An 18467-nucleotide genomic window follows, 5' to 3' on the forward strand; every position below is an offset into this window, starting at 1 on the left:
AACGAAACAGCTCACTCGAAACCCTCCCCTGAAATTTCTCGACTTTGCTAATTCAATTCTCTCTTTGAGATCCAAATCAGTCGGATTTTCCGTCAAATCGATTCGATTTATCGACACCTAAGCCCTAAATGTCAAATTCCGGTGATTCTTAGCTTAAAATTGAGCCCTGATTTTTAGGGTTTCCGTTTTTCTAACGGCGACACAAAATTTATGCATCGATCGAGGGTTTCAAAACAGCTCGAGTAAAATATTATCATCTAGGGTTTTATTGATAAGGGGATCAAAAAGGTCGAAATTTATTGGAGTTGATGTTTCTCGTCAGTGATGCAAGTGGCTTGATAGGTACCGTAACCGGCGATTATGGACGGTTATTATGCATGGGCGGGAAGGTGAGCGGAGGACACACCGCCGGCACATGTGGTCAGTCCCTGCATCCACCACGTCGTCTGTAGCCGCTACCGATTCTGCTCCAATTACATCCGATTCATTCTCCAAAGTATACCTACAAACATATGTAAATATATATATTGCTTTTATTGTGTTTTCTGTGGCGGTGGTATATATCTTGTTTTTTTTTTTTTTTCCTTGGTTGACGACGATATAACTTCAATTATTAATTTTGGCAGCGAGATTCGTTAGAAATTTCTTACTGGTTTATAGTCATCCAGTGGATAGTGAGAATGCTGATCGTGTTGGTCATGTCATGTTGTTGAGTTGTTTTGTAGGTTTCAGGAGAAAAATGAATAGATAAATAAAGGCAATTTTTATGTACTGAGGGTTGTGTGTGTGTGTGTATATATATATATATATTTTGGTGTGTGTCTGGCTTTTGGGTGAAATTACCAAACAAAATGTTCAACTAAATGTGAGATTGGCTCAAATTTTTTTTTGCTATGCAAATTTGGTAATCTCTATATGCTCTCTAATTAACTGGTTCAATTCTTGTTTAGATCAGCTAGTCTTTTTGGAGGTAGTTACTGAATTTTTTGGGCTGGGAAGTTTTGACGTTAAGTTTTGCCTAGGGTTTGGCAATTATGGGTGGTGTGGCTGAACTCATTTGCATAGCTGAACTCATTTTCTGCTGTGTTTTGTTGTAATAAATTACTTCACTTAATGGAAATACTCTCTCGCTAAATTTCAAGAATCATTCATTTCTGAACAAATCCAATATAAATGTAAGTTGGACATCTTTTCAGCACAAACAGTTGGATGGATTTGTTAGAGTGTTATATAAACTTGGCTTTTATTTCTATAGATGTGTAGTTTTGTTTCATATCATAATTTTGTCACAAACTTTATAGGAATCATGTACGCCCTAAATACACGAATGTAGATTGAAACATCTTTTTTCACCATGTGTTGTTGGAATTTGGAAGCATTCTTTGAAATGTTACTGATGTCATTAGCTTTGCTTTGTTAAACAGCCCGATCATGAGTGGTTAAAAGCAGTCTTTGGGATATTAGTGCGACTATTATCCAAACACCCTGAATTGGACTACTATTTTCATTTTTGTTTGTTTCGGTGGTTATTGTTTTGACATCATTACTTACCAATTAATCTAGTGACACAAATGCCAAGCTTGGATTGCTTCTATTTTAGGTTTCTACACACACTGGGTTTGTCATAGATAGATTTATTTTGACTGTTAGTGTAAGAGTAGTGTCCATGACGCACACTAATAGAAGAAACAATAATATGCTTCTGTGGTTGAGGTCGCTTTGTTTAGGTTATGTCACATGAACTCGGTTGTGGGTGTCAGGTGTGGGCGTGTATCCAAGTGTTGGATCCGACTGTTTTGCAAGATGTTCCATTATATTGAAGTATGTGTATCCATGCCCATGTCATGTTGCACCGATACAGATAATCCAGGATGAAGAAAGGAGGACCCAGGTAACATAGCATCTGGATATGAAGTAAACTTCTTCTTGTCTGGATGTTAGCCATTTGTCCAAAGTGGAAGTAAATTTGAGAATTCAATTTTTTGGGATCATTTACTGTCATTGTTCTTTCTGCCTTCTATGTGAATTTATCTTACTTATTGTTTTTGCCACAACTTAATTGCTATGTGAGAATGTAACATCATCTATAAATATTTCTGGTGAATCCTTTTAATTGTGGAGTTGTCACTTACGTTCTTTAGGCTTATTTTTTGTTAATAGTACTGATAAGTTATGGTTAGGTTGCTGTGATATCTTCTATCTCCAGTAGAAGTACCTAAAGTACATGTACATAGCTACACATTTTTGGCATGTGAAAGCGCAATTTGTTTATCTCAAAAACTTAAGGAGTATTCTTCACTTAGGCTTTGCTTTCTTGTAGGATGGGCGCAAGATTTGTGTTGGTGATTGTGCACTTTTCAAGCCACCCCAGGATTCCCCACCTTTCATTGGAATAATTCATAGGTTAATATTAAGAGAAGAGGAAAGTTTAAGTTTATGTGTGAATTGGCTCTATCGACCAGCTGATGTAAAGCTTGGAAAAGGTAATTTGCTGGAAGCAGCACCTAACGAGGTCTTTTACTCATTTCACAAGGATGAGATACCTGCTGCATCATTACTCCATCCGTGTAAAGTTGCATTTCTTGGTAAAGATGTTGAACTTCCTTCAGGTATCTCCTCATTTGTGTGCAGACGGGTGTATGATATTGAGAACAAGTGTTTATGGTGGCTAACTGACCGAGATTACATTAACGTGAGTATTGTGGTTTTGTATTGTATATATGATAGTTACATTAACCAGTTTCTTCTCTTGATAAGATTTTTAGTCTTGTTTCTGGATACAGGATCGGCAGGAAGAAGTAGATAAGCTATTAAACAAAACACGAATAGAAATGTACGGAGCAGTGCAGTCAGGAGGCCGTTCCCCGAAACCCTTGAATAATCCGGTGGGAACACCACAGTTAAAGCATGGTTCGGATAGCATACAGGACAGCAACTCCCCCGTTGCTTCTCAGGTTAAGGGGAAGAAGAAGGATCGGAGTGAGCAAGGATCTGATCCTGTCAAACGGGAGCGGTCATCCAAAACAGATGATCCAGATTCTGGTCAATTTAAACCAGAACACATTTTAAAGTCTGAGATTGCTAAAATAACAGTCAAAGGTGGGCTTGTAGATTTTGAAGGGGTCGAGAAACTAGTGCAACTCATGCAACCTGACAGTGCTGAGAAGAAAATTAATTTGGCTTGCCGAATAATGCTTGTTGATGTAATTGCTGTCACTGATAGGTTTGATTGCCTTGGATGGTTTGTACAACTCAGGGGCCTGCCTGTGTTGGATGAATGGCTCCAAGAGCTTCATAAAGGGAAGATTGGTGACGGCATTAGCCCGAAGGAAAGCGATAAATCTGCCGAGGAATTTCTGTTTGCTTTGCTTCGTGCATTGGATAAGCTGCCTGTAAATCTTCATGCACTACAAAATTGTAATGTTGGCAAGTCTGTGAATCTTTTGGTACGTAGTCACAAAAATTCTGAAATTCAGAAGAAAGCTAAGAGTTTAGTTGACACATGGAAGGAACGTGTTCGAGCTGAGATTAAAATGATTGAAGCGAAGGCTGGGCCAAGTGGTGGTGGTTCATGGCCTACTAAGTCGGTGCTTTCTGAAGTTTCTCATATAGGGAACCGGCGTATTGGAGGATCCTCTGAGGTTGGTATGAAGAGTTCCATTCTACAGTCTTCTGCAGCTAAAACTACACCGGTTAAGCTTGGTTCTGGTGAAGATGTTTCTAAGTTTGCATCGGAATCTCCTGGCTCAACAAAATTAGCAGCATCAATGACTACATCAATGGGTACCAGCGCCAAGGATGCCAGTTCTGCATCATTAGTTGGTGGTGGAGCCTCAGATCTACCTCTATCAACAATTAAAGAGGAGAAGAGCAGCAGTTCTAGTCAGTCTCAGAACAACAGCCAATCGTGTTCAAGTGATCATGCAAAAATGGGGGGCTCTTCTTACAGGGAAGACGCACGCACTTCAACTGCTGGTTCCCCGAGCGTAAATAAGATATCTAGCAGTGCATCTGGCCATTGGAAGTTGAGTAAGAGTCCTCATGGATCAGCTGTCTCAGGTGTTCAAAATGAAACTGATTTGGGGAAATTTAGCCTTTCAAATAGGAGTTCGACGACTGAAAAGTTCTCACCTACAAGGGTAGCTGACATACCCCCTGTGGATCAGGGAAATAGCCACCGATTGATTGTCAGGTTGCCAAACACTGTTCAAAGTCTTGCACAAACTGCTAGTGGTGGTTCTTTTGAAGATCCTACCACCCACGATCAGAAAGTCAAGGGAAAATTTGATGCCTTGCAGGTTACCTGTGCATCAAGTGTGGACTTGGATTCATTTCAGGGCAAAGGTACATTGGCCGGGTCTGATGAAGGTAATGTGTCATCTACTGGGACTCCATGTGATGAACGGAGCAGCGCTGCTATAGATGGTGAGAAACTGAGTGAAGCCTCCAAATTTACTGGTTTATCTTCCAGAATTACCCCCAATCAAGGGAAACCTTTTGATGCTTCTTTTAGCTCTATTAATGCTTTGATTGAGAGCTGTGTCAAGTTATCTGAAGCCAGTACGTCTGCATCAGGTGGGGATGATATTGGGATGAATCTGCTTGCCAGTGTGGCTGCTGGAGAAATGCCCAGATCTGATGCCTCACCATTGGGATCTCCTGGGAGAAATTCACCTGTACCGGAGGACCCCCGCTCTGGCAATGATTTGAAATTGAGACAATTGGATGAACATATAGCTCGGAATGAGGAGCAACTGAATGATGTTGCGCACAGTGCTTCTACAGCGGAGCAAGTTAATTCTGTTGATTCTGTGTGTGTTAATATCGACTCCCAACATCGTGCGATGCCTGCCTCAACAAACTTTTCTGGAAATAGTAAAGTTACTTCATTCGGCTGTGAAGATAAGATGGGGGAGCGCAGTGCACAACTGGATTCTTCCATTATGGATTTGCAGCAAAATGCATGCTGCCCACGCTTGACATCTGATGGGAACTCCAGTAAACTAATTTGCAATGCTTCATTGGCTATGTCTTCCGTAGATGCTATAAAAGAGGTCAAGGCAGAAGATAACAACGTTGACCAGTTTATTGAGAGAAGCAAGTTAGGTTCTGTGCAGCTGAGAAATAACAGTGTTTCTCATTCTAAATTCAAAGCAAAAAGTCCCATGTTTGACGAAGATAAGAAGTTAGATTATGCAGAAGAAAGAACTGTTGAGAACAGTGTAGTAATGGTACCAGAAGTAGTTGTTACAAGTGCAAAAGTTGAGAACGGAGCCAATGAAGAATCCCATTCTCCCTCATCTTTAGGAATGTGCAAGGAGGAGAAAGATACCGTGAAGAAAGAGTCTGATTGTGGTTTCTTAACTGAGCAGATGTCATCCCTAGGGACAAAGCTCCACTTAAAGTCTACAAGTGGAAAAAGTGCGGACACTCTGCCTTCTTGTTCTGGTAGTGCTTTGGTCGTGGAGTCACAGGCTGAAAAGGCTGGTGCCAAGAAGGTAGAGAGCCGGACTGAACAGACTGGGGAACAAAAAGTTGATTTAGGATCACCCAACTTAGATCATAAGAGTGAATGTGCTGAGCAGAAGTCGGAAAGAAATGAGGCTCTTAGTTACGGTCCTGGTGGATCAGCTTCCGTAGAGGAGTCTCCCACAGTTCCTGTACAAGAAACAGAACAGTGTATGAAGTCTAGTGGGCGCAAGTTAGATGGAGTTGAAATAGGGATAAAGGAACCTGCTTCCTGTGTGAATGCTTCTTTGTTGCCTGCAGGGTCAGATGTGGCTGTTAAGCTGGATTTTGATCTGAATGAAGATTTTTCTGTTGATGATGGAAACCATGGGGAGTTTGTTAAGTCATCAATTCCTGGAAATTCATCCGTCATCCATTTCCCTTGCCCGTTACCTTTTCCCATTCCTTCCATGTCTGGGAGTTTCCCTTCTTCAATTACTGTGGCTGCTGCTGCCAAAGGATCATTTTTTCCTCCTGAAATCCCTTTGAGAACCAAGGGGGAAATGGGCTGGAAAGGATCAGCTGCTACCAGTGCATTCCGGCCTGCAGAACCTAGAAAGGTTCTGGAAATGCCCCCCAGTTCAACTTTTGCCCCTTTCTCAGATGACACTCCAAGCAAACAAGTGCGTCCTCCTTTCGACATTGACCTGAATGTGCCAGACCAGAGAATTCTTGAGGATGTGGCTTTTTCCCAGAACTCTACACGGGCGACATATTCAGGATCTGGGTCTCGCGATCATAGTGGTGGGGGACTTGATCTTGATTTGAACAGAGTTGATGAGAGTTCTGAAATTGGACAGTTCTCTTTTAGCAACAGTGGTAGATTAGAAGTTCAACAATTCCTGGGTAGATCGTCTTTGTCTGGTGGATTTTCTAATGGCGAGTTAAATGCTTCCAGGGACTTTGATTTGAACAATGGACCTGGTCCAGATGAAGTGTTAGTAACTGAGACAGTTCCACATGCCAAGAACAATGTGCCATTTCTATCGCCTATTCCTGGTGTCAGAATGAGTAGTACAGATTTAGCAAAGTATTCATCATGGTTACCTCAAGGTGACTCCTATTCAGCCATCACTATCCCGTCGATCTTTCCAGGTAGAGGGGAGCAGAGTTATCCGGTTGTTACTGGTACTACCTCACAGAGGGTCGTGGGTCCCCCTACTGGGGGCAGTTCTTTTGGTCCTGAAATCTACAGGGGGGCCGTGCTGTCATCCTCCCCTGCAATTACCATCCCCCCTACGACCCCATTTCAATATCCAGGATTCCCATTTGACACCAGTTTTCCTGTGACATCAAATTCATATTTAGGTTGTTCAACGGCATATATGGATTCTCCATCTGGTGGTTCACTTTGCTTTCCTGCCCTTACCCCACAACTTGTCGGACCAACTGCTGGTGTATCATCCCACTACCCTCGATCCTATGTTATGAGCCTTCCAGTTGGTGCAAGTAACACTGGTCTTGAAAGTAGAAAATGGGGAGGTCAGGGTCTAGATCTTAATGCAGGTCCTGCAGTTGCAGATGACCGGAGAGATGAGAGGTTGCCTTCAGCATTGAGGCAGCTTCCAGTTGCTTGTTCACAAGCCTTGGCGGACGACCAATTAAAGATGTATCAGATGGCAGGTGTGCTCAAGAGAAAGGAGCCTGATAGCGGAGTTGTAGATGACCGGAGAGATGAGAGGTTGCCTTCAGCATTGAGGCAGCTTCCAGTTGCTTGTTCACAAGCCTTGGCGGACGACCAATTAAAGATGTATCAGATGACAGGTGTACTCAAGAGGAAGGAGCCTGATAGCGGATGGGATGGAGACCGGATTAGATACAAGCAACCCTCATGGCAGTAAGGAGTTATTACAAATGCGTCAAACCTGTTGAGGACTGGTGAGCCATCTATCCAAGCTTGTAGTAATAGTAATTGGGATGTTGATGGTGATGGAGTTTACATTAAGGATTGGATGCACTTTGAAGTCTTGTGAAAAATTATGAAATTGTGTTTTTTGTGACATATGAAAGCATAAAGTGCATCTTTCAGAATGGAGCTTATTTAGATTTAGATTTATTGTTTCGCCCTTTTTAAATATGGTCTTGTACATGCAATGATATAGGCTTACCTGGCGAAGGGAAATGAAAGTATTAGTTATAAAAGAAAAAAAAAGAACATAATCCTTGCTATGTGAAATTCATCAACGTATTCTTCATTTTTTGTGGGTGGAAAAGCATTCCATTGCTCTACCTTGCTGGAATTTGATTTATGCCTTGAGCTCTACTTTCTTTTTGGGAATGTTCTTTCCCTCTCTTATTAGATCTTCAAGTAAACATGATTTATCCCACATGTACACTGCATTTTGATATTTAGGAAACAACAATATCTCTTTATAAATATTTGGTGTTTTTTGTGCTTTTCCATTTTCACCAAGGCGTGAACTTTTTTTATGCAGTTCTTTGTGGCCTACAAAAGCAATCAGTCCGTTCATCCTGCTGATCAGATTTCGACGGCCAGGTCGAAAATGAGCTCGTTCTGAGCCACTTGTGTTCTGCTGCAGAGCTCCTAACTGGAAGACCACCTGGTTCCTCAAAGCACCCTTGGAGGTTAAGTCAGTTCCACTGTATATTATTTAACTTCTGAAAAGCATGTGGTGACACCATAAAACTATAGAATAGGGCTGATGTACCAATTTGTGTCAATGCTGGTGACTCCAATCCTTACCAATCATTCCGATGAGACGGGATTGGATGTATCGGACGTGTGTCCAGGATGAAGCTGGTTCATGTCTTCATAATTATTTTTCTCCTCCTCCTGTTGTTACATACATAGTTCTGTAGTCATGACTATCAAATTTTGGTATTTTATCACATTCTGGAGAATGATATAGCATAGAGCAACCACTGTATGCCCTGCGAATGTGATGTGTTTCCAATTTTTTAATGTTTTAATATTTTTCTTCTCTGCCTCCCTCCATACAAAACCACCACCTCCGCCAAAGAAAGTACCTACTGTCGATTGTTCTCAGGGTTGTGATATGAGATGACATGCTTCATTTCTGTTTTATAGACTGTGGACTTCCTTTTCTGCTTGCAATCATGCTGAAATTCAAGCGTGAGTGTGTTTGGCCCAAATCAGCAGTCCTCCAATTGTGAACTGATAAGAAGAGCTGCATCTGCTGATTGTATTTAAAGCGTAAATTGCATTGATACCCCCTTTAGGTTTTGGTCAATGTCACATAAATAATGGTTAACACCTGCCAAAATTACCAATTCAAAAGATGTTGAAATGTTAAAATTGCCGCCCCTTATTGTTTAATTGATTTATGATATTTATATCAGAAATCTTAAATGACCAAAAGGCCCACATGATTTCCCATTATTATAGTCTTCATATTTAGGCCCCATTTGGTAACTATTTTTGTTTATTGTTTATCATTTAAGCTTAAACATAATGAGTGTTTATGTGTAGTTTTTATTTATCAATAAACAGATACAATGTTTGAGAACGTTAAAATGTTTGTCTTATTTTTGAGAACGTTAAAATGTTTGTCTTATTTTTAAAACAATAAGCAGAAACAAATGTTTGTTAATCTTAAACTTTTTTTTAAAAAAATTAACACCAGTCTCAAATAAATAATAAAGGTTTTTATAAAGTGCTCAATTATTTCTTACTTATAATGGCTTTTAGGTAAGAAATTGTTACTCCAATCAACTTCTATTATTTTTTCCCCTGAAGATATTCATTGCTTAAGTAATATTTCAAGATACCATTATTAAGACCTACCAAAAGAATGTAAAAATGAAGTTTTGGATTTTTTCTTATTATTTGAATTGATATATGAAGATAAGTTCACTCTTTGACCCACTTCCATTCCAACTAATATAGTGTATGATGTATCTATACATATAGATCATGATTAAATTTTTTTTTTTTTTTTTTTTAAGTTGGTACTCACAAACACATGCCTCCACCGAGACTCGAACCATTGATCTCCCTTTGGGAAGTAGGGGTTTGGTACCACTAAGCCACTGGCTTGTTGGTAGCTCATGATTAATTTTGTTCTCATCATCTCCAGTTTTGGATAAAAAAGGCCCAAATTTGAAAATTTGCGACCTTATTTTGAGTGCTCACGAACAAAATTGAACTTTCTAGAGAGATAAGAAGGCAAGCTGATCCTCAGGTCATAAAATCCGACGAAGTTATTGCCCATTCCATCACCAACGGCGAGATATAATTCATTTCAATGGTGTTCATCAACACCTACATAAGTGTGTGTGTGTGTGTGTGTGTGTATGTGTATGTGTATATATATATACACACACACACACACACACACACACCTAACTTTCTTTACTTTATCTCTATATAACTATACAAGTATATGTTACTAATTTGGGTTTTTGGGTGTGACTCGCCGCTACTATCATCTCCGACGAGTGGGGTTTCGATGATGAATAGTGGTAGCGGCAACAATAGCTTGATGATGGCATTATCGGAGGACAACGAGGGGTTGAGGACGAGTAACATCTTGCCGGATCACCATAAAAGATTATGTGATATTGTGGCCCGAATTTGATGTCAGGTCGCACCCGACAACCCGTTGGATGAGCTTTGACCTGTTTTTTGCTCATGGGGCGTGGACCCTAATTAGTCTCTTGTAACCCAATATATATGGGCACTTAGGGCTTGGAGGGGGGAAGAGTGAGACTCTAAAATTTGTTCAGAAACAGAGTGATAGGCTGAAAACTGGTAATCTTTGATTTTACACATAGTGAAAACTTTTGCCAAATCCCAACCGTGGGCGTAGGCTGTTGCCGAACCACATATAAATTTTGTATTCTTTGTGTGGTGTGTTTACTTTTTTGTCGTGATTCTTGGTTCAACTTGGGTTCTTTACGTTTGTTTTAACAAACTGGTATTAGAGCTTTCGATTCGAAGCAGGGATGTCGTCCAAGTTTCTGGAAATCAAGAAGTTTAACGACAGAAACGATTTCAACCTGTGGAGGGTTAGGATGCAGGCTTTGTTGGTTCAACAAGGGTTATCCAAGGCGCTGAAGGGGAAGGATGAACTGCTAGAAAAAATCAACGACAAAGATGAGGTTATGGAGAAAACACATAGTACGATTTTATTGTGCTTGAGTAACTAGGTTCTGCGAGAAGTTGCTGGAGAGACTACGGCGGATGGGCTGTAGCATAAGTTGGAGTCCCATGTAATGACGAAATCTCTTGCGAATCGCTTGTATCTAAAGAAACGATTGTTCACTCTTTAGATGCACGAATGTTCGTCTCTGAAAGACCATTTTGACGAGGTAAATAGTTTCATAATGGACTTGAATAATATTGATGTCAAGATAAAGGATGAAGATCAGGCTATTATTTTGTTGTGTTCTCTACCACCCTCGTATGAGAACTTTGTCGATACAATGATGTATGACATAATTGCTTTGTCTATGGAAGACGTGAAGGTAGCTTTTAATTCTAAGGAGTTGCAGCAAAAGGGCGTTTGAAGGCAATATAGAAAGTTCGACAGAGAGGTTATTTGTTAGAGGGAGAACGAATCAGAAGGGAACGTCTAGCAGCAAATGTCTTTTGAAGTCTAAGAACAAATCGAAGGTGTTGAGGTGCTTCATCTGTCACAAGGAAGGGCATTTCAAAAAGGATTGTCCGGAGCGTAAGAAGGGAAAGGTAAAATCCTCTGAAATTGAAAGTGTGGCTGTTGCAGAGGGTAATGATACAGATGGTGGTAATATTCTCACAATTTCAGTCGGCAGCTCTTGCGATGAGTGGATTCTTGATTCAGGTTGCTCGTTTCATGCTTGTCCAAACAGGGACTGGTTTACCTCTTATTGATGGAGGGGAAGTTCTGATGAGGAATGATGCGGCGTGAAAGGTAGTAGGTATCGGTACAGTTTGAATCAAGATGTATGATGGCATATTGGGGACATTGACTGATGTCAGGTATGTACCAGAATTGAGAAAGAATTTATTTTCCCTAGGGACGTTGAATTCCATCGGGTGCATTTATAAGGCTGGAGGTGGAGTCATTTAGGTTTCCAAGGGTGCTCTTGTGGTGATGAAGAAACATGGTTTATATGCTTTGTAGGGTAGCACAATCACAATTTCAGTTGTTGTGTCGTCCTCGGATCTAGATTTAGATACTACCAGATTGTGGCATATGCGGCTTGCGTATATGAGTGAGAGAGGGATGGATGGGTGGTTAGAAAACTAGGAAGCTGGATTTCTGTGAGCATTGTGTCTTCGGGAAGCAGTGCAGAGTGAAGTTCAGTATAGGAATTCATAGGACCAAAGGTATGGTGGATTAAATTCATTCTGATCTTTGGGGTCCCTCTCAGGTTACGTCACATGGTGGTGGTAGATATATGATGACGCCGATTGATGAATTTCCTCGAAAAGTTTGGGTTTACCTCTCGAGAGATATAAACTATAAGCACTCAGAAAATCCGCACAAATTTGGTTCTGAGGAATAGAAAACAAGAAAAATATAGAAGGGTATTTTTGTTCTTTTAATTAACTAGAAAAATAGAGCGCTTAAGTATTTTTGTGGATCGTGAATATCACTAACCATAATAAATTCGGGGCCTTCATTATTTTTTTCTCTTTTCCAGACTAAATGTCATTGATTTTTTCCCATTTAACAACAACATTAATTAGGTACCTAGTTATTAGTTAATTGATTTAAGGTCTTCATATATCTTCATATATATATATATATATATATATATATATATAGATAGATAGATAGATAGATTAAAAGTACAAGGGGGTTAAGAAGTAGAATCAATATTAAATTGATTCAATTATGATCTCTAAGTCCAGAAATAAAAATAATATGCTTTATTATGTATATAAAGTAAAAGAATATTTTTTATTAATTTTTCGGACTACTAAGTTTCTGGTATTGAACCTACTTAAACTTGAATTAATCAGTATGAGTATGTGTGTATAATGTTAAAATGGATAAATTAATGATAATTAGTCACTAGCTAATTTAATATTCATATTATGTGAGGGTTGGTAGCTGCCAAAGTGGTCTAACGATAATGATTGATGAATATTAAATTTAGTAGTAGACATAATAAATGATGAATTAGTCATTAACTAATTTAATATTCATATTATTTAAAGGTTGGTAACTGCCAAAATGGCCCAACCATAATAGTTGATGAATATTAATTTTAGTGGTGAACATAATTGCAATATTTTATGAATTATGATGCTTATGATTTTTGTAATATTCATCAGTATTGAGTTTATTTAATTATGAGAAATAATTTCTTAAAGGGAATTGATTTTCAAGTAGTTAAATGTACATTAAGGGTTGTATGCATTTTAATTAGGTAGATATAATATATCCAAAGATAACTTGCCTGTTTAATTAAATAATGGATCATCCAATGAAGTTATACATATAAATACATTTAAGTATCATTATTAGTATTTTGTGGTTACCACCAAAGGGGTACCATAGTTGTACAATGTACTTATTTTTCTAAAATTTAATGTAAGTGTAATTAAATTAAGGCATTATGGTTGTGAACATTTTATCTTATTATAATTGTTTTATTATATCATTTAATTCACATACTACATATATTCTAATTCTGAATTAGACTAACTTCTCATGATAGATTGAGCAAGTTTAATGCAATTCACGTGTGTTGGACCAATTGAGAAAACTCGTTGCTATTACGATGAAAGAAAGCAGTGAGAAAGAAAAAGATTTTCCATAAAGCTTGGGAGAGATAGAATAGATTAAACATAATCTCTATGCAAATAATTATTCCCCAAATTGATAGTGCTAAGAAATATTTGAATGGAAGAATGCTTTCATAATGTAGATAAATATCTAGTAGGAAAACTAATGATTGATATCACTACTGTACATTTTAATGTTACTAATACCATGTATGATCATGTTCTTGAGATGACTAATCTTACTGTAAAATTGGGAACCTTAGGGATAATTGTGGATGACACTTTTCTCATTCAATTTATTCTCAATTTCTTATCTACTAAGTTTGGGGTTATTTCAAATTCACTATTAAAGATAAGTGGTATATGAATGAATTAGCAAGTACGTCAATTTAGGAGGTTTAAGTAGCAAGGTAATCATTATGTTTATCTCTTGACTTAGAGAAGTTAAAAAGAAATTTGGGAAGAATCCTGAAAGGGCATTAAGTGAGCAACACCCAAAAATAAAAGATTTTGGTCAATCTATTAAAAGAAAGGAATGTAATAATACAAAAATGTCATTTATGTATTGAACACTTTTAGAAAGATTACATAAAATACAAAGAATGATTCGAAAAGAAAGGTAAGCCTTTGGCTTTTGTATGTTTCGAATCAATCTTATTGAAATTCCTTTTAATACATCATGGGTTGACACAAGTACTAATGTTTATATTTCTAATAGATGCAAGGTTTTCTTATTACTTATACTATAAATTCAAATGAGAATTTATTATTTATGAGAATTGGGAAAAAAATTTGTTGAGACCATTGAGACATTTTGTTTAATCTTAGAAGGTGAATTTATTTTAAATTTATTTTAAACTCTTTATGTTTTTTTAATGTAAAAATTTTTGTTTCTATGTCCAAACTTTATGCTTTTCCTTTAAAGTTAGTAATTGACGTTTCAGTTTGTTCAAAAAATTCTAATTTTTTGGTTTTGGTATCTTGTTGATGATTTGTACAAATTAAAGTTTGATTATTTATTTTCTGAAATTTTTTTGACCTTGCATCATAATGTTGGAATCAAACGTGGCTCAATTAATGAAAATTCATCTTTCTTATGATATAAAAGACTGGCCATTTATCCCGTGAAAGATTAACAAGATTAGAAAAAGATGAAATTCTTCGGAATCTACATTTTAGTGTGTGTGGATTGTATTAAAGGTAAATAAACTAAACATACAAAGATTTGAACTACAAGAAGTACAAAGCTTCTTGAATTATTTATATAGACATTTGTGGACCTTTTGATATTACATCTTTTGGTGGAAAAAAGTATTTTATCACCTTTATAGATGATTTTTCACATTATGGATATATCTATTAATTGTATGAAAAATCTCAAGCAATGAATACTTTTGAAGTATACATAAATGAGGTTGAAAGACAACGAGATATAAAAGTAAAAATCGTAAGGTCAAATAGGGGTGGTGAATATTATAAAAAGTATGATGAAACGGGCCAATGTCCTAAATCGTTTGCTACTCCTTACAAGGCATGACATTTGTTGAAATCGGTAATACCATATTCATTGAAATGATTAAATCAGTGGGAGTGATAAAAATAAGAATGTAATCATTCAAGAAATTAGGGTACAAATCCCTTCACCCACAATTTCTAAAGAAATAATTATTTATTCGATTGTTGAACTATATAATAACGAAGAACAATTGAATGATTAATAAGTCTATAATAAGATTGTCACCAATGAACAAATTGTAGAAAAACCGCAAGGAATAATATTATGACTGTCCGAAAGAAAAGAGCAATAAATAGCCTATGAATTTTTGGAATTATAGTTTCAAATTCTTTTGCAATTATTGTTTTTGTTTTCGTATAGTTTATATATCTTTTATTCTTTGTAATAGAATATAATTTATTTTGACTAAATGGTAAAAATCTGGTTACGGTTTTTGTGGTAGTTTTTAAAAGTAGTTTTGAGTCTTAGATTCTTTTTTAAATGATTTTTCATATTTAATTCTTTTATTTATGCATTTCCCTCTATTTTTATATATTGATGTTGATTTCTTTATAATAATTCATGGTTGTGATGACGATGTTATGACTTATGAGTCGCTCCTTTAGTCCAAGTCCCAGTCAATATTTGCTTGGAAGAACTGGAAGACATGACAAAATAGGTATTAAGGTGGCAAGCTCAAGAGTTAACTAATATAAATCATTATCATATGCGTAAACTCAAAAAATTATTCTGTAAACTCAAAAAACTATTCTGTAGTTTCTTTTTAAAAATAAGATTAGAAATTAAATATCAAAAATTAATTTCACCACGACTAGTATATATATATACATATAGCCTTCATATCTAATTACTATGTTTCAAATTACTCTTTTTTTTTTTTTTTTTGGAACTAGATCTCATTGATTTTCTAACAACACTAGGTTAATAGGATAATTTATGATATTTTATATAAAAAATCTTACCAAAAAGCCCACATAATTTCCCCTTATTATAATCTTTATATTTAATTACCAATGTTCAACTTACTTTTTCTCTCTTTTTGAGACTAGATATCATTGATTTTCTCCCATATAACAACACTAGGTACCTAATTAATACAGTACATAATTAATACATTGATTTTCTTCCATTTAAGGCCACTAGATACCTAATTAATACATTGATTTTCTCCCATGTAACAACACCAGGTACCTAATTAATACATTAATTTTCTCCCATGTAACAACAATAGGTACCTAATTAATACTCCATATTAGATGTCCACCTTGGGCTCTCTTTATCCTTCTCTCACCCTGTCTGAGCTTGAATTCATCCTCTCTATTCTCCCATAAACTTCACCACTCTTACAAAAAAAAGCGATATCTGATGATGATGGTGAGTGGAAGGATTACTTTCTTGTTATGTTCTGCTGGTGTAATCTTCATTACTAGCTTCATCGCTATGTGTTCTCCCAAACCTTTCAAGTTCGCATCAAATCAACAAATTGATCAAAGGACTCATGTTTTAACCCAAGGAATTGATCATGAAGAGTGTGACTTGTTCAAGGGTCAATGGATTCCAGACCAAAATGGTTCTGCGTACACGAGTACAAACTGTTCATGGATACCTGAATGGAAGAATTGTTTCAAGCATGGGAGGAAGGACACAGACTTTATCAACTGGAGATGGAAACCCATCGAATGTGAGCTTCCAAGGTTCGATCCCAAGACCTTTCTGAGGATTGTTCAACATAAAATAATGGTATTTGTAGGTGACTCTGTTGCCCGGAATCATATGGAGTCACTTCTATGTCTACTCTCTCAGGTCACTTTTCATCAACTTATTCTCTGTCTTCTTCTCCTCCTCATTTTGAGACCGATTAAATAATGCGAATGAATAAGCATCAATAAGCATATAGATGTGGAAATGATAGGTGTGTAGCTACTTGTGGGACACAGTTACATTCATTAACATAATCAGATGTGACGGGCGTAGAACTTAACTGACGAAGCTTACCTGATGGTAGATAAAGAGTTATAGCATCTACAACTGATCTGACATACCTGGGAGATACATGCCATTCATTTTTATTGAAAAAAAAGGATCACATAATGATATAAATTGATCAAATAAAAGAAAATATCATGTTCGCAATTTTTATAGCTGTTAGTTAGCCTGTTACTATCAAATATAATATATAATATACTGTTTAATTTTCTTTCTAAATAAATGAAGTAGTACATCCTGAATTAGCAGGGTTCCATATTAAAACCAGAGTTATCAACTCCCTTCAGATCCTAGAACTGATATGATCCGTTCGAATGTATGTTATTCATCTCCAAATAGATTGTGATGAATTGGAAGAGTACGAGAAGAGAAAAATTTGTAATTCCAAGCACTCGAGACATTATGCATGCCCTAACCGAAAAAAAGACATAATGTATGCTCAATTTCATGGTATCATGAACTCTTTAATTAAATTGAAAATTGAATGATTATCGCAATGAACTGACCCAACATCATTGATAAGCCACCAGCAACTTCACCAAGATTCTCGTCTAATTCAATTGTAACAGATTATCAACTATCAACTTCTTCTAGGTGGTCTAATTAAATTGTAACAAATTATCAACTATCAACTTCTTCTAGGTGGTAGGTCCAACTGAAGTAGACAAGGATGGCGAGGACAGATCTCAGACGATGTATTTCTACTCACACAACTTCACCCTCGTATTCATCCCAACAACATTCTTAGTCACCAGCGAGGAGAGATTTATCAATGGTTCTTCATTTGGCCCTTTCAACTTACATCTTGACAGAATTGACAACAAATGGTCTCAAAAACTTCAAGGATCAGACTATGCTATCATCTCCGATGCCCACTGGTTCTTCCGACCCAATTACATATACGAGGGCGGGATTCTGATTGGATGCGTGTATTGCAGCGATCTGAATGTCACACATTTCGGGCTTGACTTCGCCTTCCGAAAGGTCTTCCGTACTACCCTCGAGTTCATCAGTGGTTGCAAGGAGTGCAAGGGATTAACGACTCTGGTAAGGACATTCTCACCAGCACATTTTGAGAATGGGGCTTGGAACGCTGGAGGATACTGCAACAAGACCAGTCCCCTGGGTGAAGGTGAAATTAACTTGGGAGGTTTTGAGTGGGAATTGAGGACCGTTCAAGTGGAAGAAGTAGAAAGAGTGAGAAAAGGAGGACAGAGAGGACAGAGGTTTGTGGAGTTGGATGTTACAATGGCCATGCTAATGAGACCTGATGGGCACCCTGGACCCCACTATGGTAACCAACAGATGACGGGTATCAATGACTGTCTACATTGGTGTTTACCGGGGCCTATCGATGCATGGAATGATTTGTTGATGGCTGTGCTGAAAAAGGAAGCTGGTTTATCACTTGAGGGTTGAGATAAATTCAGGTTAAGCGCCACACTGAGAATCTCCCCTCAGCTCTCCCACAATGCACTTTGATATGGATTTACCAAGTAGAAGCTAGGTCCTAATCAATGAGGGTAAGTATAGGCAATTCAATTAAAATAAAAAGAAAAAAGAAGAGAGGTATGGAGAAATGAAAGAACCACAAAATGGTACAGTTTAGAGGGGCCATGAGAATCTATATAAACAAAGGTACTGGTGGAGCAGAAGCAATGATGTCATAGGCTAGCGGACATTCAAGCAAACATGTCTTACTGTTTTCTCAACTAATCAAATCTAAATAACCGATAAACTATCTTGTAAAGTTGGTAA

General features: G+C 37.3%; 2 protein-coding genes across 2 annotated transcripts; both read left to right on the top strand.

Moving 5' to 3' along the window:
• Positions 1-399: 399 nt before the first annotated feature.
• On the top strand, positions 400-8358 carry LOC132283280 (uncharacterized). The gene is made up of 5 exons (XM_059785216.1): positions 400-496; positions 1761-1891; positions 2321-2692; positions 2766-7386; positions 7944-8358. Exon 4 carries the CDS (start codon positions 2832-2834, stop codon positions 7347-7349), a length of 4518 nt encoding a protein of 1505 aa, XP_059641199.1. The 5' UTR covers positions 400-496; positions 1761-1891; positions 2321-2692; positions 2766-2831; the 3' UTR covers positions 7350-7386; positions 7944-8358.
• A 3053-nt stretch (positions 8359-11411) lies between these two features.
• LOC132282230 (xyloglucan O-acetyltransferase 4-like) lies at positions 11412-18128 on the top strand. The gene is made up of 3 exons (XM_059783837.1): positions 11412-11449; positions 16154-16526; positions 17352-18128. Exons 1-3 carry the CDS (start codon positions 11412-11414, stop codon positions 18126-18128), a joined length of 1188 nt encoding a protein of 395 aa, XP_059639820.1.
• The last annotated feature ends 339 nt before the right edge of the window (positions 18129-18467 follow it).

This window comes from Cornus florida, unplaced genomic scaffold, assembly GCF_030987335.1.
Source record: "Cornus florida cultivar Cherokee Brave unplaced genomic scaffold, ASM3098733v1 CherokeeBrave_3.0.0_Hap2_Chr11, whole genome shotgun sequence".
Lineage (NCBI taxonomy): Eukaryota > Viridiplantae > Streptophyta > Magnoliopsida > Cornales > Cornaceae > Cornus > Cornus florida.